The sequence below is a fragment of the Gouania willdenowi genome, chromosome 16 (genome assembly GCF_900634775.1).
Source record: "Gouania willdenowi chromosome 16, fGouWil2.1, whole genome shotgun sequence".
Classification (NCBI taxonomy): Eukaryota; Metazoa; Chordata; class Actinopteri; order Blenniiformes; family Gobiesocidae; genus Gouania; species Gouania willdenowi.
The window spans coordinates 39,712,329-39,735,546 of NC_041059.1; the positions used below are offsets into that span (position 1 = coordinate 39,712,329).

General features: G+C 37.9%; 2 protein-coding genes across 2 annotated transcripts in view; one reads left to right on the plus strand and one right to left on the minus strand.

Annotated features, from left to right (window-relative positions):
• LOC114477622 (NACHT, LRR and PYD domains-containing protein 3-like) overlaps window positions 1–23,218 on the minus strand; it is a 425,926-nt gene that overhangs the window by 226,298 nt on the left and 176,410 nt on the right. The gene's annotated exons all lie outside the window — the stretch shown is intronic.
• znf385d (zinc finger protein 385D) overlaps window positions 1–23,218 on the plus strand; it is a 117,423-nt gene that overhangs the window by 55,744 nt on the left and 38,461 nt on the right. Inside the window, exon 3 of the mRNA XM_028470052.1 lies at window positions 15,203–15,310. Within this exon, the coding sequence (XP_028325853.1) occupies window positions 15,203–15,310 (108 nt within the window). The remainder of the gene's footprint in view (window positions 1–15,202; window positions 15,311–23,218) is intronic.

Sequence of the window (23,218 nt, forward strand, 5' to 3'; positions counted from 1 at the left end):
TAAATCAGGAGTTAATCAGGAGTAAATCAGAGTTAAATCAGAGTTAAATCAGGAGTAAATCAGAGTTAAATCAGGAGTTTAAATCAGAGTTAAATCAGGGTTAAATCAGGAGTAAATCAGAGTTAAATCAGGGTTAAATCAGGAGTAAATCAGAGTTAAATCAGGAGTAAATCAGGACTTTAAATCAAAGTTAAATCAGGGTTAAATCAGAGTTAAATCAGAGTTAAATCAGGAGTAAATCAGGAGTTTAAATCAGAGTTAAATCAGGGTTAAATCAGGAGTAAATCGGGAGTATAAATCAGAGTTAAATCAGGGTTAAATCAGGAGTAAATCAGAGTTAAATCAGGAGTAAATCAGGACTTTAAATCAAAGTTAAATCAGGGTTAAATCAGAGTTAAATCAGGAGTTTAAATCAGAGTTAAATCAGGAGTAAATCAGGAGTTAAATCAGAGTTAAATCAGAGTTAATAAGAGTTAAATCAGGAATAAATCAGAGTTAAATCAGAGTTAATCAGAGTTAAATCAGGAATAAATCAGAGTTAAATCAGGAGTAAATCAGAGTTAAATCAGAGTTAAAGCAGGAGTAAATCAGAGTTAAATCAGGAGTAAATCAGGAGTAAATCAGAGTTAAATCAGGGTTAAATCAGAGTTAAATCAGGAGTAAATCAGGAGTAAATCAGAGTTAAATCAGGGTTAAAGCAGGAGTAAATCAGAGTTAATCAGAGTTAAATCAGGAATAAATCAGAGTTAAATCAGAGTTAATCAGAGTTAAATCAGGAATAAATCAGAGTTAAATCAGGGTTCAATCAGGAATAAATCAGGAGTAAATCAGAGTTAAATCAGGAGTAAGTCAGAGTTATATCAGAGTTAAATCAGGAGTAAATCAGAGTTAAATTAGAGTTAAATCAGAGTTAAATCAGGAGTTGATCAGGAGTAAATCAGAGTTAAATCAGAGTTAAATCAGGAGTAAATCAGAGTTAAATCAGGAGTAAATCAGAGTTAAATCAGGGTTAAATCAGGAGTTTAAATCAGGGTTAGGAAGAGTCACCCGGGGCTCGTATTTCTTTTCTTTGTGAGTTCACTGCTCGAACATGCTCTAGAGACATCAATCAATCAGGACACACACACACACACACACACACACACACACACACACACACACACACACACACACACACACACACACACACACACACACACACACACACACACACACACACATTATTAGTTTTTATTTTCTGTTCATTTTAGTAATCCGTGATCATTTTCCAAACATTTTTTATCTGATTGTCTAATTAATTTCATTTTATTTTTTAAATGTATTTGATTATTGTTTGTTTTCCAAATCTTCTAATGATGATTTATTTTTATTCTTTATTATTATTCTAATCATGTCATTATTATTATGTTATCATTTTGTATCTATTTTCCTATTATTTTGTCATCATTTCATTATTTCACATTTCAGTATTTTTCTAGTTATTTTTATATTATTTGCTATTATTTTCTTATTTATATTTTTCTTTAATAAATCACCATGTCCTTTGGGCTCTTCTTTTTATTGATCCATCTATATATCATATGTTTTTGTTGGATATTTGTTGAGTTCACGTGGGAAACAAAGTGAAGCTTTGGCGTGATTTTAACTCAGCGTTTGCGGGCGGCTCATCTTCAGTGCATTGATTTTAGAAATCCAATCGATGGCCACGCTCTCATTACCTCTGGTTTGATATTCATTCTGGAATATTAGGGAAGATAAATGGTTTAATCTTAGCTTTTATTGAACGCTGTCCCCCTCCGTCCTGTGGTTGAGGCCGAGAGAGGATGATGGATTAAACTTCGTAACACAATCCAACTCACCTCCAACTCTGCTTATTTAAATGCAAAAACGGCCTCTGATGTGCTGATGCGGCCCTTTTTCCAGGAACACGCTGCGAGCTCAGAGTATGTAACTTATAATTACAGGTGCAATAAAGAACTTTTAATGTGCTTCCAGCTTCATAACTTTATGATGCATAATGACGGCTGCACAAAGTCCATGGAAACACATTGCCAAGTTCTTTATTATTTTTATTGTTCCTTTAAATGTTTGTGGTTTTCACGCTAAAGATAAAAAAATGAACTGAATAAAGATGTGACAGTATGTACTAACACATACTATAAAATCATGTTGGGTCTGTCTGCTTTACAGCATCAGTTTTTCAATCGATAATGAAAAAAAAACAAACAATTTTGCAGTCCTATTCACTCCATATTTACTATAATATTGACCCTTCAGGATTGCCATAGTGACTCAAAGAGCAATGCAACTCGTTGACGTGTTTGCAACAGAAGTTTCTTAAGGGGTGTCCAAAAACCTTTGAAATGTCCGTATTATTAGATATATGTCTAACAAAACTCATTATTATGCATCTTATTGGGTTAATTAACTTTTATAAATAGGACTACTTTACAGTTTTAGAGCCTGTGTTCCTATATCTTAAAATAACGTGATTGATGATGTCACACAGCCCCACTGCCTGTAAACATCCCATTGTTTTTTATTGGAGTGAAACATTCAGTCTGATTTTTAGTAGTTTTTTCAGTCAAAATCACAACTTGTGCTGCTTTTGGTTGCTCAAAAAAAAAACAGGAAAAGTTAAAGATGCCGATATAAACATCTTTTGTTTACTGAAAGAGAATAAAAACATTTGTGACTCAAAAAAGATCTGTGACTGCAAGGGGGCGACAGTTCCAACTTTGAGGCTTGGTAATAGACAATGAAGCAGAGAAAAAGAGCTCTCCTAAGGGACCTTTGCTCTCCCTTAAACAGCGCATGATATACTCTCTAACTTCAGCCACCAGAGCGTGTCAGTGCACTGTTTGAGTACCCTTGGGAGAGCTTTTTTACTCCGCTTTATTGTCAACTACCAAACGTCAGGCTGTGTTGTAAATGTCACGCTCCGTACTTTACACTATAAACTCAATGAGTATATACTGTCTACTATATACTATAAGTATGATTAGGATGATGAGTGTTCCTACTGAAGTATACTTCCAAGTTTCCCAAGATGCATTTGGAACCTACAGGGACTAAAACCTGAAGGCTAAATGTCTCTGTTGATTCAATTTCCTGGAAAATGTTTTCTGAATAAATTAAACCTTAACATATTAATTTAAAGGGCTTGAATTAGCGACAGCTCCATCAGCCATGGGAGCAGAATACGTATGATAGCCCTGATGGAAACGGAGAGTAGCTTTTTATCTTTCACATGCCTTCAGGAAACTCTCCCACTTCAATATTTCATCTTGACGGTAGTAAGTGGGGGTCAGCGCTGGGGGGGGCACATACCTGGTAAATAACACAGTGTCAGTGTAAAAAGAGAGAGGAAATCAGTGCAGAAGAAGGCAGCGAGGGCAGAGAGAATCCTACACCTAAATAAAACTCTACGCTCTACATAGGGTGACCATACTGTATGTCCTCTTTTCACGTCTTGTCTGCTTGTCTGGGCTGTCCAGGGATATTCTACAAATTAATGAAATTGTCCAGGTTTCCCAGGAACCCTGAACACATCTCAGGGAATACATTCATTTAAAACACTGTAATTCCGTGAATATTTGCTCAATCGGAGAAATTTGGTAACACTTTGACATTTTATACATACTGTAAAGGTTGACATTACGCAAACATTATTATGACATGACACCTGTCATTAGCATGACTAAAAGGTCATGAAGGCTGTCATTAAGTGTCATTCATTACCCGAACCCAAAGCCTTCATTACCCCAACCCCCAACCAACCTTCACCCTAACCTTAACCCTAACCGAACCCTGACGGGACTGGACGGCACCCAACGGGTCGGGTTTGTTAGAAAGGAAAACATCGTTGAAACATTCCTTTTTCTGCACAATAACATGGATTATCCTCATCTTTGATACATGGATTATAGAAACAGAACTGATCTGTCTCTTGCGTGCACTCCGTCCCTGTTTGTGTTTCACTTTTGTTTGATACCCATGTGCTGATCTCATGTTGACATTAACAGTTGTTTGTTAATAAAATCGGTGCTTACCACTAAAACAAACATTTCTTTGAGAAAAAAATGGTTTTCACTGTTGAATTGGACTTGGACAAGAAAATGCGGCTCAGTCCGCCTCTTCTAGCCTTCGAGAATGCGCACTAGCGTTTATTTGACATCACGTCTACAGAACTGTATGGGAAATTTGTGCCCAGAACAGCAGAACAAAATGTATCACACAATCTGTTCAAGGCAACAGGGAGAAATGTGTGTGGGCTCATTCTCTTTGGTTTTGAGGGCTTCATTAACCATTAGCATTTAAAGACTTAAAATGAATGTTTATTTTTCACAAATCCTGCCCTATGCTCCTGTAAGTGTCTTTGTTATAAAGACAGACATTTATTTTTAAACCTTACAGACAATAATGACTACTATATTGTATTTTGCCGTTACGTGGTCGTAAGTACTTTGAGTGTGAAGAGGTCGACCTAAGTGTTCGCTTTTTTGGAAATGAAAATATGGTCCCCCTAGCTCTACATGTCCTTTTAATGAGCTGTGTGGCTGGATTGATACGCTTCATATGTGTTCGCTGTGTCAAACATCACAGATGTCTCCTAAATGAAGGCAGATGAACTTGTTCTTACTCCGTGACACTTTCTGGGCTCTGGAGCTCATGATGTTCCCTCATCTGCTTTCTTTTATCACTCAGCCATTCCCATCAAATTAACTCAGCGCATATTTTCCCACGCTCACGGGTAAACCTTCAGCCCATGACTGTTTATTATTCCAGGAATGTCCCACACTTTAATTTTCCCTAAAAACACAAAGCAAAGAAAAGTTTGTTTCCTATTCTTTGCCACACACTTTCACCAAAATCACTTTTTATCTCCATCTTTTCTGCAGAAACGACTTTAATCTTCTCACTGAGGGACGTACAGACTCATGTGTCTCATTAGGTTGAGTCCTTTTTCATTTGATCTCATCTTGCCTCGTTTCTTGTCTCTTATTTGGCTTGTCTTGCCTTATTTGATCTCATCTTGTCTAGTCTCTTGTTGCCTTACCTTGTCTTGCTTTGTATTTTCTTATTTTATCTTGCCTCCCCTTGCTTTGTCTTGTCTTCCCTTCACTTTTTCATCTTGTCTTCCCTTGCCTTATTTGATCTCATCTCGTCTTGGCTTGTCTTGCCGTATTTTGTCTTGTCTTGTTTAGTCTTTTGTTGCCTCACCTTGCCTTGCTTTGTCTTATCTTGTGTTGCCTTATTTTATCCCTTCTTGTCTTTTCTTTTCTTGTCTTGTCTTTTTTTTCTCACCTCACCTAGCCTTGCCTTGCCTTATTTTGTATCTCATCTTGTCTTGTCTCTTATTGCCTTGTCTTGGCTTGTTTTGCCTTTCCTCATCTTGTCTTGTCTTGCCTTATTTGGTCTTGTCTAGTCTCTTGTTGCCTCTTCTTGTCTAGCCTTGCTTTGTATTTTTTTATTTAATCTTAACCTTGACTTGTCTTGTCTTGCCTGATTTTTATCTCATCTAGTCTTGTCTTGTCTCACATTATTTGATCTCATCTCTTCTAAGCTTGCTTTGCCATTTTTTATCTCTTCTTGTCTAGTCTCTTGCTGCCTCACCTTGCCTTGCCTTGCTTTGTCTTGTCTTGTCTTTCCTTATTTGATCTCATCTTGTTTTCTCTTGTCTTGCCTTGCTTTATCTGATCTTATCTGGCCTGGTCTCCTGCTGCCTCTCCTTGCCTTGCTTTGTCTTCTCTAGTGTTGCCTTGTTTGATCTAATCTTGTCTTGCCTCTTATTTACTTCTCTTGGCTTATTTTATCTCATCTTGTCTGGTCTATTGTTGCCTCACCTTGCCTTGTCTTATGTTGCCTTATTTTATCTCATCTTGTTTTCTCTTGTCTTGTCTTGCCTTGTCTTGTCTGTCTTTATCTCGCCTTGGTGTTTTTGATCTTATCTTGTCTAGTCTCCTGTTGCCGTGTCTTGGCTTGCTTTGCCTCGTTTTGTCTTGTCCAGTCTTATTTTGTGTCTTCTAGCTCTAAAACACAGAGAGAATAGACATTTTTCACCATCTACATGCACAAAGCAAACAAAGATAATCTGTCTCCCATTTTGATGAAAAACTGCATCAGTTTGATTGATCCGCCACAGCCTCAGAGATACAGAGAATAATAACAGATATTGATCACATATTATGCATTAGCCGTGTCCATGGACTGATGAGAATCTAACTGGGTCAGGTGGGCGCTGTAATAAAGCCAAGGATTACATCGGACAGCTCATTCATCCCACTTTAGTTAAAAGTGTGTCATAATGAAGAATGTCGTGTTAAAACCCCGCTCAGATACAGATGTTGATCTGCTGGTTCACACCTTCAACAACAGATGTTGGTCAAATGTGTGACAGCTGAGAATAAATTCCTCCTCTTTGTGAACCAGGATTTTTTATCTTTTCAAACGCTTTATTACTGCTTCCATCGATTTGGAACCTCGTTCGACCCTGTAGATCAAAGCTTCTTTTTCGCTTGTTTTGTCACAGAAAGAGTTATTTTGGCCGTGCACGATAAAAATGTGAGTCATAAAGAATGATTCAACGTGAAGCCGAACTGCAGCCGAGCACCAATTATAACAGAGCCAGAGGACGCAGGAGCTGTGTGGTCGAGCAGATCTGTTCACAAAAACATAATCGTGGTAACTGGAAGGAGAAAAGAAATGGGAAGGAACTTTAAAATCTTGTGTTTCACAACCAAAAAATGACTTCTCTGCGTTTAACCTGGGAGCTCTTCCTCATCCTCCAGACCATGGGAGGATGAAGATAGTGATGGAAAAATCAGAAACATTAAAACTTAAAGAAATGTAAAACTTACAATAGCCTACTTACATGTTCTAATTCTGTCCAAAAATACACAATATTACAGAAAAAATGAAAAACAACAAGAAAAACAAACACTCAAAATAACAGACAAAACAACAACAAACACAATTATTTCTTGTGTAAATCATCAGATTATTCATTATTCTAAGGCCCTATGCTATGGTTATGTTCAAACTCTGAGTATGTTCAGGCTCAAATGAGGGAAACTCTGAGTATCTCATTCCTAAACGTGACGTATGTTCTTCTCTGAGTATGTTACCATGGTAACATTGTCCATGAACTAAACCTGGTCACTGGCAGGTTTTATCAAAGAAACCCTGGGTTTCTACCTGGCTCCGCCCACCTGAACACTGTTTCTGAACACTTTAATGAACCTTAACACTTTTCTCTGAAACACATTAGTAACATCACACACCACAGACGTGTTGACATCATTACTAATGTTGTGTTGCTTTACGTCTTTTTGGGTTTTTTTTTTTTTGTGCAAATAGTAGTTTTCTTTATAATATTGTGGATACAGATCATTTAGTGACTGAGAGGTTGATCTGCATTAAAACATCTACTGACGTCTGTAGTAAAGTTCCCTGGATACAAACTTGCTCTTGGAAGCGATGGGTTGTGGGTTCGCGTTGAGTCTTTTTTATGACATATTTTTTGGACGTCGAGATGAATCTGCCGACAATATTACATTAAAAATTAATAAAAATGATTAGATATTAAGCAGCAGTCACTGTCTTTATATCCATTGTAACAGGAGGACTCTCTATGCAGCCATCCTATGCTGCTGACACGCCTCCTCAGACACATTTTATTCATATTATTCACCGCTCGTCACGTCACTGAAGCGATGAAGTGATGAAGGGAACAAAAAGTGCGACATATCACTATAGTCAGGTGCGTTCAGTGTGAACACACCTTTAGAACAGGCTCATATTCCTCAAACACTGGCTTATTTCACCCATTAGGGTGAATAAATCACTCTATTCCGGGTGGTTACCATGGTAGTTTGTGTAATTGTTGATCCATTGATGATGGCTTTTTATCGCGCGCATGCACGTCAGTAACCCAAGGTTTACCTACTCAGGGTTGATTAACCCACTTCATACCAGCTGTAATGGAATCAGATACCCAGAGTTTCCTATCGCGGGGTATGTTGACCCAGAGTTTATGGATGAACTCAGAGTTTGTTAACCCTCCTTTATGGAACACACCTTCGGTTTGGTGTTGCTAAACTTTAAAATGAAAAATAATTAATATCCATAATCAGACCAAAAACAACACTGTTGTTACAGAAAAGGCTGGAAATAAAGAACCCAGGCAAGAAGCTGATGACACTGTTAATGCGTAAAAGCGTGACATTATTTAACATATTTATCCATTGGATGGGATATCGCCATGGTGATTTAGCTCCGTAAAACGTTAGCAAGCTTCATAGTCCAGCACAAACTGATTAAATCCAGGTTATTTCGATAAGAACATTTAGGTCTGTGAGGCAACGACAATATCTATTCTAAGCAACAAGTGGCAGATATCAGTGCCTGCAGGATCTGCACTTAGAACGTTTATAATTTAGTGATAAGTTTTAGTGAAATTTAGGGCAGAATATTTGTTGAAAATTGTGGATTTTAGAAGACTGGAGCATTATTTCATCAACTGTGATTAAAAATGACTGAAGTCATTTGATTGGGTCACGGGAAAAGTCAGATATTTTGATATGTCAAATATGTGGGACTGTAGGCTACATGCTAAGCTAACCCAAACATACAAGACTGTAGACTACATGCTAACTAACCAAACATGTGGTACTGGAGGCTATATGCTAAGCTAACCCAAACACTTAGGACTGGTGGCTACATGCTAAGCTAACCCGAACACGTAGGACTGGTGGCTACATGCTAAGCTAACCCAAACATGTGGAACTGGTGGATGCATGCTAAGCTAACCCAAAACATGTGTGACTGTATTCTACATGCTGAGCTAACCCAAACATTTGAGACTGTAGGCTACATGCTAAGCTAACCCAAATATGTAGGATTGCAGGCTACATGCTAACTAACCTATATATATATTTATGTATATATGTAATATTGTGTGCTCAGTGAAGAAAATACAAAATAAAAGCATGTTTGTGAATTATTATGAATGTGTGAATGTTGATGATTAAAGTTTGTAATGGTTAATAACGATTCAGTCCTGACACACGTTGGTAGATAGTGATGTGCAGTCAATGTGTTTTATAGGATATTTTTCTCATATGGGAAGCGTTTTAATTTTACTGCCATCATAAAACGGTAACAGTAAGTTATTATTGTCAGAGTGACTAAGGTCTTTAAAGCAGAGCACATTGTGTATGAGTGAGTATCATGTCTCTGTTGGGGAAACAGGGTGAGTTTGTGTTTTAAGTAAAGCTTTCCTCTGCGTCGCTGCAGTAAATGAGGCGTGAGCGGCTCAGAGCGCTTCATTTAACAACGACGGGCCTGCGCTCGTGTGAAAAGCGCCAACATCACTAAAAAACAGCGTGCACAGCTGCTCGTGGCATCAAAACACACATCTGTCCTTCTCACACCATCACACTCCTGCCAGATATCATCACGCTTGTACCATAAACTCATCGCAGTACGAGGCGATAGTGAGTTTTAACGTGTTCTCCTCTGTGGCCGCTGCGCTGCACAAATACCCCAGAGCGTCCACAAGGCCTGAATAACGTATGAAAGCCCACAGAGCTTGTGTCATGTTGAATAAAAACTGTTTTTTATATCATAAAAATGATGAAACACACACAAAAGACAACAAACAAGCAAAATGAAAATAACAAAAACACACAAATTAACAAGAAAAACAATAAAAGGTCAAAAAATAAAACACAAATTAACGCCAAAAACACAACTAATGACATGAATACACAAAATAATATAAACAAGCTAAGCTAACCCACACATTTGAAACTGGTGGCAACATACTAACTAATCAAATATGTGAAACTGGAGGCTATATGCTAATTAATTAAACATGTGGGACTGTAGGCTATATGCTACTAACCAACCATGTGGGACTGTAGGCTATATGCTAACTAACCAAACATAGGAGACTGGAGGCTACATGCTAACTAACCAAACATGTGGGACTGTAGGCTACATGCTAACTAACCAAACATAGGAGACTGGAGGCTACATGCTAACTAACCAAACATGTGGGACTGTAGGCTACATGCTAAGTTAACCCAAACACGTAGGACTGGTGGCTACATGCTAAGTTAACCCAAACACGTAGGACTGGTGGCTACATGCTAACGAACCAAACATGTGGGACTGGTGGCAACATGTTAAGCTAACCCAAACATGTGAGACTGTAGGCTACATACTTAGCTAATCAAACATGTGGTCTTTGTTGTCATTCCACATTGTGAAACAACATTTGCATACTGTCACGCATACGGTTAAAAAAACATTTACAGAAAAGATAAATGGAGTTACACATCAAGATAATAAAAAAAATGCAAAATGAAAATGATGATATAGTCTCCCTCACTCACATGTATTTGGACATTTTCCCCATATTTTTCACTGTGGGCTAACGCTAGCTGTAGCTAGTGTAGCTAACGGCTGGACGTCCAATCTCATACAAAATGTTGCACTTGTTTCTGTTTATTTCTGCTGTGTGTAAATATTACATTAATGACAATATTTCACTCGTTAGCTGTATTCATAATTTTTGGTACGAATCCAGCAAGTTTAAGATTGAATATTGAAATGAGTCTGATTAGGTAAAGATGATGAAACGGAAACAAAACGTAAATGTGTGAACTGTGTAAACTCTGAAATAAAATTGTAGAAACATTGAAAGGGAAAATTGAGGGCTGTGGTTCTCAGTAAAAAGACTTCAGTGGTTCTCATTTCTGCAGCACGACAACAGTCAAGCAGGTTATAAATCCTGCACACACACACACACACACACAATCACACACACACACACACACACACACAATTACACACACACACACACACACACACACACACAGGCACACAATCACACACACGCACACACACATACACACACACACAGCGTTGCATATATTTGATGATCCATTAATACAACCTGCTAGCAAAGTGCCCACACAGTCTATATCATCATCATCATCATCATCATCATCATCACCTATTATTCTTGGGGTTAATTTGACCCCATTCAATGTTTATCAATAAAAAATTAATAGTGTACCTTTTTTATTTGTTCATGTTTCATGACTTTTACCTAATGTTATAATTGATTTAGCATAACATTATCATGATGATATTTTCCCATGTGCTGTTCTTCTTGGGCTGTAAAAAGTGTCTGTGTGTGACCTTACATTCCCACACCTGCAGGTGAACAGTTCATACTTTTAACTCTGATTTTGAGGCATTCTCACCTGAAGTAGTGAATAAATAGGTTCATGAGAGGAAGGAGGGGTCACCAACATCAATCAATATTGTTCGTTCTGTGAGAGTCATGAATGTGCTCCCCAAATCAGAAAACTGAAAGTGGGGTGGGGGTGGCTCTGGGGGGTGGCTACTGCTCGGGCTGCCGTGGGTCGCTCCGCCTGCCTGTCTGGGCGCCTCGGCTTTGTTCTCTTGAGCGCACCGCTGCCGGGGATATTGCTGGCGCGCCGTTCGGTGTGGCGCCGCGCTGCCTTTGGCGGGGTGGGGCGGGTGGCCTGGGGCCCGCCGTCCTCCGGACTGTGCTGGCGTCGGGGGGATGTCTCATGTCGGCGCGTGTGTGGCCAGGGGTGGCCTCCGTGGGGGGTGGGGGGTGCTCTGCTGGTGGCACTTGGTGTGGGTTGGCGGGACCTGGCTGGAGGTGCTTGGGTTCGCCCGCTTGTTGGTTGTTGCGTGGCGGGATGGCCCTGCTTGGGTGGCTGATGGCGTCCTCTCCTGCCGGGGGGGCCGGGGCCGCCTCCCTGTAGAGGGCCTTGTGTCGTGCTGGCCCTGCGGGCCTGTGCTGGCCCTGATGTCGGTGGGGGGCCTTGGGGTTGGGGGTTGGGGGCGGTGGCGGAGTGCGCCGGCTCCTCGGCTTCTAGGTGCTTTCTTGGGTGTGTATGTGGGGGGCTGTGGCTGCCTCTCGGCTTGGGGTCTTGGGGGCGTCTGGGGGGCTGCTCGGCCGATGGGGGTTGCCTGGGCTCCCTGGCCCCCGCTCTTTATGCTATTCTGGCTGCGTCCTCGAGTCCGGGGCAGCGCTTGGGTTTACAGTGGCAGTATCTTGCACATACATCGGTCTACGATGCACTAGCATGCCTTGGACTGTGGGATAAAACTTGTAGTGGGCTTAACTTTAGACACGTCCTCCCTGCTCTCCCCCCCCTCCACCTCCCCCCAACCCCCTCACCTAGGTGTAACACTGCTCTCTCTTTTTATATTCTCCCTTCAATAAAGTGTTTCTTACCCTTCCTTAGGAAGGGCTGGTGTTGGTCACAATTATGCAATAAAATAATGCAATTTATTTAATTGCAATAACAAAGAAACCTGAAAGTGGTGCTGCAGGAAAGCTCTTATCATCACCACAACCAGTAGAGTTCATACTCTAGTGCTCAATAATGCTGTCAGTAAATATGAGAAGATTTGGACGAAAACTATTGAAGATAAATTAATTCTTATGTTAAAGTTTGTCCTGATGGTGGCGCTAGAGAACAAGTCAATGTTTCGTTATCAAGGGATTTATTATGATTTCAACAAATAAACAAAGTTTCTGACCCAACAACTTCAACGTCAACAATTATCTGAAAATAATTTTATGGAGGCCAATATCCCTGGGGTCAGATTGACCCCAAGGGTTAAAATGTGTGATATTTGAGGATAATAGATGAGTTAAACGTTCTCGTGTCCAACGCGGTGTTATAATCCTGGGAGCAGGTCTATACAGTTTTTGCCAAACATTAGCAGTGAATGATTCTTACTTTTACATGTTTGCAGAAACATGAACGCAGCAACATCCGTTTGTTTGTATCGGCAAAGTTTATATTACATGTCATAAATATGTCAGAAAGATGCATCCAGGGATTTGCATCATCATCATCATCATCATCATCATCATCATCATCATCATCATCATAATCATCATCATCATCATCATCATCCTAGTGGTGTTTTATCTGGACTGTCTCCTATTCCATCCATGGTTTACTTTGGTCAACATTAGCAGCAGTAGCTAGTTCTTCTTCTTCTTCTGGTGATGCTCTGAGAAAATAACCTTCATTCAATGCTATTTTGGCATGGTGCATGACATTTAATTTGACTATGATGTGATGTATTTGATTATTGTCTTTGTCATTTCATTTTTTATAGGACAAAAATTATCAAAGGACATTTTTACGATGTCCTTTGATCATTTTAAAACCAAAAAAACAATAATTTACTCAGTAAAGCTTTGGTGTAGAAATGTAACTCAAGTACAAGTGAAATTATTGATATAGAAATACACAATAAAGCAGAGAAGAAGAGCTCTCCTAAGTACAGCTGACACGTTCTGGTGGCTGAAGTTAGCAAGTAAATAATGAACTGTTGAAGACACGCAAACCCTGGGAGATAGAAGTACTTTTGGGTGGGAGTCCTTCAACATGTCGTTATCACTCACTCGCAGAGTAAAGGTCTTTTAGGAGAGCTCTTCTTCTTTGCTTCATTGTCTACTACCAAACCACAGAGTTAGAACTGTCGCCCCCTGCAGTGGGGCCGTGTGACATCATCAATCACGTGATTTCAAGATGGAGGAACAGGCTCTAAAACTGTAAAGTAGTCATATTTTAAAAAGTTAATTCAACAAACATTGTGTAAAATAATACATAGTAGGGATGTAAGGCAGTTAAAAATCGATTCATAGGTATCACGGTTGATATCGATTTTCTGAAAATTGAATCGCAGTACTTTTTTTAACCAGCAGAGGGCGCTATCCACAAGTGTAGGCTGCTAATACTTTCTTTCTGGCTGCCTTCTACTCTTAAATATGTTAATAAATGATTCTTTACCCCTTTAGCACCGAAAGACTATCTGTAATATTACTTGAATATCTGTAAAAGTCACGTTTTTCTATTAGCTCTGTCTGCTGTCACTGTGTTTCCAGCGCCCTCTGCTGGTCCCAACAAATATGACGTAAATCAGTGCAATCACGGGTTTTTTTTTTTTTAAAGTCCAATTGTTAAGGCACAAAATACATTTTCAGTTGCACTTTTAAAAAGAAAAAGAACTATTATGCAGTTTTGCATTGTTTATTATAGAACCAGAATTTAAATTAATAGGATTCATTTTCATTTGTATTGTTCCTTTATTTATTTCATTCAAGATTTATTTTTAGTTAAATTGCATTATTTTAAATAGTTTATCAAGGAATTCTTTTGACAATGAAAAATAAAAGGAAAATAATACAGTATTTTCTAGCTTTTTTCCCAAAAAAAAAATTTGTCTGCAGTCCCATTTTGTAAAATAAATCGTGAGAATTGTATCGTGAACCCAGTATCGTGAATCGAATCGTATCGGGAGTTGAGTGAATCGTTACATCCCTAATCCATAGCTCTAATATTAACTACATTTAGAATATTTTAGGCCACATTTGTAAAACCAGTGGAATATCCCTTTAAGTTCACCGTGTGCATCCCATGGAAGCAATGAAAGCTGTTTGGTTCTTAAAGGTGCAGTCCACGACTTTCAGATGCCTCTCTCCACCTCTCTCTGCTGCTCTCTTGCCCTGCCTCCAAACTTTCCAAAGTCCCTCCCTCAGAGGAGCTAACAAGCTAACGTTAGTCCGACAGCAACATCACAGTAATATAACATGCACTGTTAAAAGCACATTACTGCAGCACTTCTCTCTCTCTCTATGTGCACACACCTCAGCAGCAACAACACAGTGTCACTTTCAGCAGCCACACAAACAACACATGCACTAGTTCTAGTGTAACAATTACACATCAAACATAATGTAAATCAAACAGCAGTAATTACCTTTCAAGCAGAAAAGTCACCAATTCCATCTTCTACTCCTGCAGACAATACACTGTAAAAAAGATGGCGCTACAGCTCTGAGAAAGGGGCGGGGCCTGTGAGCAACAGCTGTCAGACAGTCCATCAAACACAATCCTGGCTCTGATTGGTTCTTTTTGCTCAGTCGCGGTGCATTCTGGCAATCTGCCAAAGGCTGCATTAGCAGCAGGGGGCGGGGCTCAATGAGTCTGTTTTTTCACACAAACTTAGTTTGACGTAAAGCTGTCCTTACATAGTGACAGCTTTAGCAAACATGACAAAAAGTCACTTTTGTAAGAGTTGCAGACTGCACCTTTAAACTGACAATATGAACCCTTGTCCTTCTCTGCAGATGGACCCGGTGCAGAAAGCTGTGCTGAACCACACCCTCGGCCTCGCCCCGACCGCCAAGAGAAAACACGTGTCGTGCGGCGTTTGCCAGCTAAGGTTCAACTCCCAGGTAAGCGTTGGTTCAGCGTCCTGTGAGAAATGTTTCTTTAAAGCTCTGGAATGAAGCCGTTTGACCTCCGACGTTTAGCTTTTATACACGTCTGACTCGCATCAGCAAAATAAAAGCTGACGAGCTGATGAAAGTAAAATTACAGCGACAGTAATACCTGATGCACTGCCCCCTGCTGGCAGAATGAACAGCTCAGAAAAGGCAATATATTGGACAACACTTTGGTTATTGATCATATTATATATTTGAAAGCTCAGCAGACGTGTAAAGAGTATTTATATATCCTACTAAAGTAGAAGTATTGTCAATTGATTGAAATTATACTCAAGTACAAGTAAGTCATACATAAAACAATCAAGTACAAATTAAAAGGAGCTCAATTAAATAATAGTCACAGTAAAAGTTACTAGTTACTTTCACCCCCACGTTTAGTTTTAATAATGAATCTTGCGACGCTTCCCTTGTAAACAGTAAACATCTCATGTAAAATCTTAAAAAGGAAGAGAACAAATTTCACACAATTGAACTTAATTTTCCACAAAGGCATCTGTATAAAATAAAGATTTTTCAAAATGCACAATTCTTTTTTAAAAATAAAATAACACCAATAAATGTAATTCAAAATATTAAAGTATAGATACATTTATGAACTCTAAAACAGAGAAAATAACCTTCATTCAGTGCTGTTTTTGGTGCCGTACATTATGTTTAATCTGATTGGTCGACTATGATGTGATGCATTGTGATTGTTGTCAGAAACGTAACAAATGACTTTACTTCTTTTAAAACGTACTTAAGTACAAGTAAAATTGCTGATTTAGAAATATACTCAGAAAAGTACAAGTATACATGAAAGCACCTCAATTACAGTAATGTGATTACATGTAATCCATTACTTTCACCTCTAAAGCTCAGATACTGAATTAATGGAGAAATTAATAGATAAACGCGTCCGTTACGGAAAAAAAAATTCAGATATGACAAACACACTGTGATGAAAACAAAAAATATTTTTCAGCTCCTTAATGTCACATGTGTCACACTCAAGGTCCGGGGGCCAATTCTGACCCTTTAGAGCATCCAATTTGGCCCTCAGGATAAAGTACAAAAAAAAACATGAAGAATCAATGAGTAAGTGACCAACTAATTCAGTTATAGTCCCTCAAAATACACACATTCAAATACATTTTACAGTATTTTCTCACAGTTTTTAAATAAAAATGAATGACAAAATAAAGCACGTTTAGGTGAATCTGATATCTGTCACTTATTGTTGGGATATTGTCGGTGCTTTACATACTTTACATATCATTTAAATGTGACAATGCAAAGTAAAGCATATTATTGTTGACATGTTGACAATAATCTGTGGCCCATTTGAGATGAAACTGGTCCGTATTTGGTCCCTGAACTAAAATGACACCCCTGCTTTATGTGAACCAGACATCCCTTTATTTTGTTCATTTGTTGTTTTTGTTTCTGTGCCTTCATTCATCTGAATCCTTTAAGCTCTCTGAGTTTATTTATTATTATTATTGATTACCTTCTTTGTGCAGCAGCAGCAGAAACTTTCTAGAAACTCAATGAGTTTCTACAAAACTCCGACTCTTACTCATCACCATGTTTGGACTTTATTGTTCTTCAGTATTGACCACAATTTATACACATTGGACACTCGTAAACGCACATGAGGACAACCTAAAAACCACAATAACGACACACAAAACAGCAGATGCACACACACAAAAGGGAACAAATACCCAAAATTACTCAGACATAAAAATCACTATGTGATACCAAAACCACAAAATACAACACAAATACCCCAAAGAACAGGAAATCACACAAATGGCAACAAAAATACACAAAACGAGAGAAAAATACACAAAAACACACCAAAATAATTCAGAAAACCACAAAAATAAAGCAACAGGAAAAAAAAAATGAATTACAAAAAAGGAAAAAATACTTAAAAAAAAATAAATAAATATATATATATATATATATATATATATATATATATATATATATATATATATATATATATATATATATATATATATACCTGTATATAATAAAAATCATACAAAAAGACTTACAAAAAAATATTAATTTAAAACACAAATAATGACAACAAAAATACTAAAATTTTGTGTAAAACACAAAGCAATGAGGAAGCTTTGTAGTGCAGCAGTAGCAGCAAAAACCTTTTAGAAACTCGTTGAGTTTCTTCAAAACTCCAACATTTCCTCATCGCAACGTCTTTGGACTTTATCGTTCCTCAGATTTGACCAAACTCCTCCTCCAGGGAACAATTCATACAGTGAACACTGGGGCACTTTACATGAGGAAGACTTTCAGCTTTTTCCAACATCAGCACTCGTCTTTCCAAAGCTTTTCTGAATCTGGGTCACAGTCATTTATTACCCAGCCTTCGCTCCAACTTTCTAAACGGTTGGAGGGAAGTGATTTATGACGTCTTACTGTGCGTTACGTCACCGCTGGGACACGTGTCGACACCAACACAAGTAATGGAAGGGAATTACATCCATAAAGTCCTTCAGAATAATAATGGGACAGGCTGTAGTCCACCATCGGCTCCCTCCTGTTTCCACTCAGGTGAGCCTCGTCTCCTGATGGATGGCTTTGGTTTTCATTAGTCCACTGTGGGCGTAATACGGGAGGAAGGACACCACATGGATGCTCATCACGAGATGGAAAGTATTTTCACTTTGAAGGATTAAAAATATCATTATCTACTAATCAATCTTGAAGAGATCCTCCACACGAAACGACACCAAAATTATTCTGAAAACCAAAAAAAAAAAAAAAAAATTAGGGTAAAAAAAATAAATGCTTAGATTAAAATAAAGAAATGAATTGATTCAGTTAAAACACTAATATATATATATATATATATATATATATATATATATATATATATATATATATATATATATATATATATATATATACGTGTAAAGCATTTATGGACTGCACTCCTTGCATTTAATCCGATTGTTGACTATGATGTAATGTGTTACGTTTAATCTGATTAGTCAACTATGATGTGATACATTATGTTTAATCTGATTAGTCAACTATGATGTGATGCATTACGTTTAATCTGATTATGTCGGCTGTATTGTGATGCATTACGTTTAATCTGATTAGTCGGCTGTGATGTGATACATTATGTTTAATCTGATTAGTCAGCTATGATGGGATACATTATGTTTAATCTGATTAGTCAGCTATGATGTGATACATTATGTTTAATCTGATTAGTCAGCTATGATGTGATACATTATGTTTAATCTGATTAGTCAGCTATGATGTGATACATTATGTTTAATCTGATTAGTCAGCTATGATGTGATACATTATGTTTAATCTGATTAGTCAGCTATGATGTGATACATTATGTTTAATCTGATTAGTCAGCTATGATGTGATACATTATGTTTAATCTGATTAGTCAGCTATGATGTGATACATTATGTTTAATCTGATTAGTCAGCTATGATGGGATACATTATGTTTAATCTGATTAGTCAGCTATGATGTGATACATTATGTTTAATCTGATTAGTCAGCTATGATGTGATACATTATGTTTAATCTGATTAGTCAGCTATGATGTGATACATTATGTTTAATCTGATTAGTCAGCTATGATGTGATACATTATGTTTAATCTGATTAGTCAGCTATGATGTGGTGTATTTGATTATTGTCATTTGTAGTTTAACAATGTCCGTTGATCATTTTAAAATTACAAAAATAATAATTATCTCATTAATGGTTGGATGTAAAAATATGATGAATTTTACTTCTTTTAAAACGTACTTAAGTACATGTAAAATTACTGACTTAGAAATATACTCAGAAAAGCAACTCATTTACAGTAACGTGAGTCCTTTTAATCTGTTACATTCCCCTCATACATACACATACCTCACTCTGAGCACATCGTACTGGTGTGTTTGAGGAGAAACACACAATCTGTTTCCAGTTTTAGACGTTATGAATCACCTGGTGACGGGATCTGATAAATCAACATTTCTACAGAGGATCAATGATGTCAGAACAGTGGAAACGACACGTCCAAACAAAGGCCTGAACTTATTCTACCTCTGTGCACATCCATCAGCTGCCTCTGAGGAGCTGATGGATGTGCACAGATCTCCACTCTGACCTCCCACTGCTCCCATCACCACCCTGCTGGACGTGTTTCCATCCCACTACTTTTAATCATCATGTGTCTGACGTGGAGCCAATGTTCTTCCTCTCCGTGGTTTTAATTCAATCAGACTTATTCTGTGTCAGCTGTCTGTAATGACAGGAAAAGGTTGAGGTATTCACCAGGCCATTCCTGCCAGAACAAGAGCTCAGAAGAAAGTGACACTTTGTTCCAAAAACTACATCACAAACACATAAAGGAATGTTCAAGTCCCTCCAAGAAAAGCACGGAGCCCAGAACGTTAAGCCTGAATTGAAGTAAAACATCATTACTCGTGGGTTTCTGTGAAGCTGTCACACTCTCAGTCATTACACAACGTTCACCATCAATAACACACATCATTTAAACACCACTGGATCCTACTGGGAAGCTTTGTTTGCTCCACTTCTTCCAAATACTTTAACTACTTTACTTGTTCCTGATCTGCCTTAAAGCAGAGCTTTTATTCAGATTTAGATTCAGAATACTTTATTCATGTGAGGGGATATTCAGTTACATCCCGTCCAAGAAAACATGAAAAGACAATCACATATAACATGGGAGTACAACAATATAATATGTTGCCATTATTGTTTTGATTTTAAAACCGATCTGAAATACATCCGTTTTTACGTTTGTGGTTTTAAATGAATGAAACAAAAAAAACAACTTGTTTCTTCTATTTATTAATTTGGCTTTGAAACAAAATAATTAAAGAACGAGGTGTACACGGATTCAGACAAGCAGCGTTTTTCTGTTTTAACATGAAATATTCTGTTTGTGAGATATTTAGATATTTACGAGAAAACTATGGACGACAGCTTCATGTTTTAATCTCACCACACAGAGGGGACCCACAGATGGGGGCGGACGTTGACTCTGCTGTGTTTGATAAAATGATCTTGTAGCATGCTTAGAAAAAGTAAACTGCTGTATGAGTGAAAACTTCCTTCAACTAAACCATGACAAGATGGAGGTGATTGTCTTTGGTAACAAAGAAAAGAGGACGAAGTATCTGAGTCTGGATCTTTAGAAGATAAAGACCAAGTCAAAAACCTTGGTGTTCTGATTGACTCAGATCTGACATTCAGCATCAGATCAAAAACATCTTCTACCACCTAAAGAACATCTCCAGAGTGAAAGGTTTAATGACTCAGAAAGATCAGGAGAAACTGGTCCATGCTTTTATCTCCAGCAGACTGGACTATTGTAATGGTCTTCATCAAACATCTACAGCTGGTTCAGAACGCTGCAGCTCAGGTCTGAACCAGAACAAAGAGGTCAGAACACATTACACTGGCTCCCAGTCAGCCTCAGAGGAGACTGTAAAGTTCTGCTGCTGGTTATAAATGTGTGAATGGGTTTGGTCCAGAATACATCAGTGAGATGTTAGTCAGGTATGAACCCAGCAGGTCTCTGAGATCTATGGACACAGGTCAGATAGTGGAGCCCAGAGCTCACAGTAACCCTGGTGATGCTGCTTTTAGTTGTTATGCTGCAAAGAAGTGGAACAAACTGCAGCAGAGCTGAAGTCAGCATCACATGTGAACATTTTTAAATCAAAGTTAAAGGCTGTTTTTCTCTACTGTATATGATTGAGAGAGAGATTTATGTTGTAATGTAATGTGTTTGTTGATGATTTTAAATGTTTTTACTGATGATTTTAAGCTGTTGAATGTTTTCTGTTCCACTTTTTGATCATGTAAAGCACATTGAGTTGCCTTATGTATGAAATGCACTGTACTAATAAATTTGCCTTGCCTTTTTAGTTTTTGTTGCTATTTCTTGTATTTTTTTGTAATTTTGAATTCTGATTTTAAAGTTGTTTTGTGAATTGTTTTTGTTGCTGTGTGTGTTTTGGGAATCATTTTATTATATAGTTTCAAAGAGGCAGAAAATCACCCAAAGAAAAGGTCAAATCAAAGATACGTTTTTCTTCTTCTCTTGTTCTCTGAGGATTATGTGCTGCCATTAAAGCTAACGCTATGTGTAAGCTAGCCACAGGCAAGGAGCCAGACTTCCTCTTTTCTCTATTTTCAGCATTTAAACAAAACCACTTGATGTTTTTGGGTGAAAATGTGGTCAGAACGCTGATTTATTCCACCTTTTGAGACGTTTTGTCCGAACTTCAACGCCATCGTTGTTGTTAGTGAGGACTTAAGCCACAAAATTCATCCCAACTGTTTTTAAAAGGTTGATACTGAAACTCTCAGACACTATTTCAGAGACATAGGCTACCGTAGACGGAGTAAATGTGGCACAGGCTGTAATATCACCAACTTTATCATTGTACCAGTTGTTAGAGCTACGATCTTTACCAGAGAGAACATATAGATTCCTGGTTATTGTTTTACAGAGTTTTATTGGGCTTTATTTACTGGTGAGTAGTGCCTACTGCATATTTACAAGTTCATTAATATTATTTTATTATTAAGCATAGTTTGTGTTATAAACATATACGTACATCTGAATGAGGTAAAATTAAAAAAATAAATAAATAAGGGAGTAGATAAAAAGAAAACTTTTTGTAATAATGAAAACAGTGTTACAAAATAATTCTGTAAAACATCAGAACACATAAAAATAAGTCAGTTTTGTCTCCTATCAGCTGGTTAGACCATGTGAATTAGTTTGTACTATGATTTCACTTTAAACAACATAGTCATCAACATCCTCACCAGATTGGTTCTCATTATAACTCACAACCTTTTCCAAAATGTCATAAATCTAAGAACTTAGATGTATACATGAGAAAATATCACATCAGAATATAAAACTCTCTTAAACGGTTTCTAAGAAAAGCTGTCCCCTTTCAAAATACCTTGAACAGAGTGAAGAAAAACAGAACAAGGGCAATAACTGCGGAAAAAATTATTGCGCACTTCTCGTTTTCGAACTCCATCAAGGTATTGATATCTTGAAGCCACACAACGAATTTGGTTATTTCTGAGAAAATCTGTCCCTTTAACTCAGACAGATGGACGCAAGGACGAACGGAGCTCAAAGCTATATCCTGCTTCCAGTAAAGGCCAATAAAACTCTGGAAAACAATAACCAGGAATAAATATTTGCTTCCTGGTAAATATAGTAACTTAAACAACTGGTACAATAATAAACTTGGTGATATTACAACCTGTGAATGCAGTAAGCCACATTTAATCCATCTCCAGTATGTCTCTGAAATGTTTCTGGATGTTTCCATGTATTACAGTAGTATCAGCCTTTTTAAATGTCTTTCTAATGGTTTTGCTACAGTGATATACATTCCTTTAGCCTCATTAGGGCCAACGTTGAAAAAATGTCCTCCCTCCCTTGTTATTACATAATTTGTAAAAAGTCAGCTCTCCAAATGGGCGAGTTCGATTTTTCTTGCATTGTGACATCACATTGCGGAAACTCTGCCTTCTGACAATCCTGGCTCCTCCTACCCTTTAAGAATATGAGCTCCTCCCTCTTCAAAACTACCTCACAGCTAAAAAAAACACTGCAGTTTAATATAGAATATACATTATATTTTATTGTCATATACTGTATGTAAAGCTGCATTTAACCCCACCCAGAGAGCAGTTAGAGTTAATATAAGGGACTGACCAACATCCCACAGTGATGGACCAGGGAGATTAGAACCAGTGAGCCTATGAATACAAGCCTGCTCCCTTAATCACTAATCAGGTCATCCAGAGTAT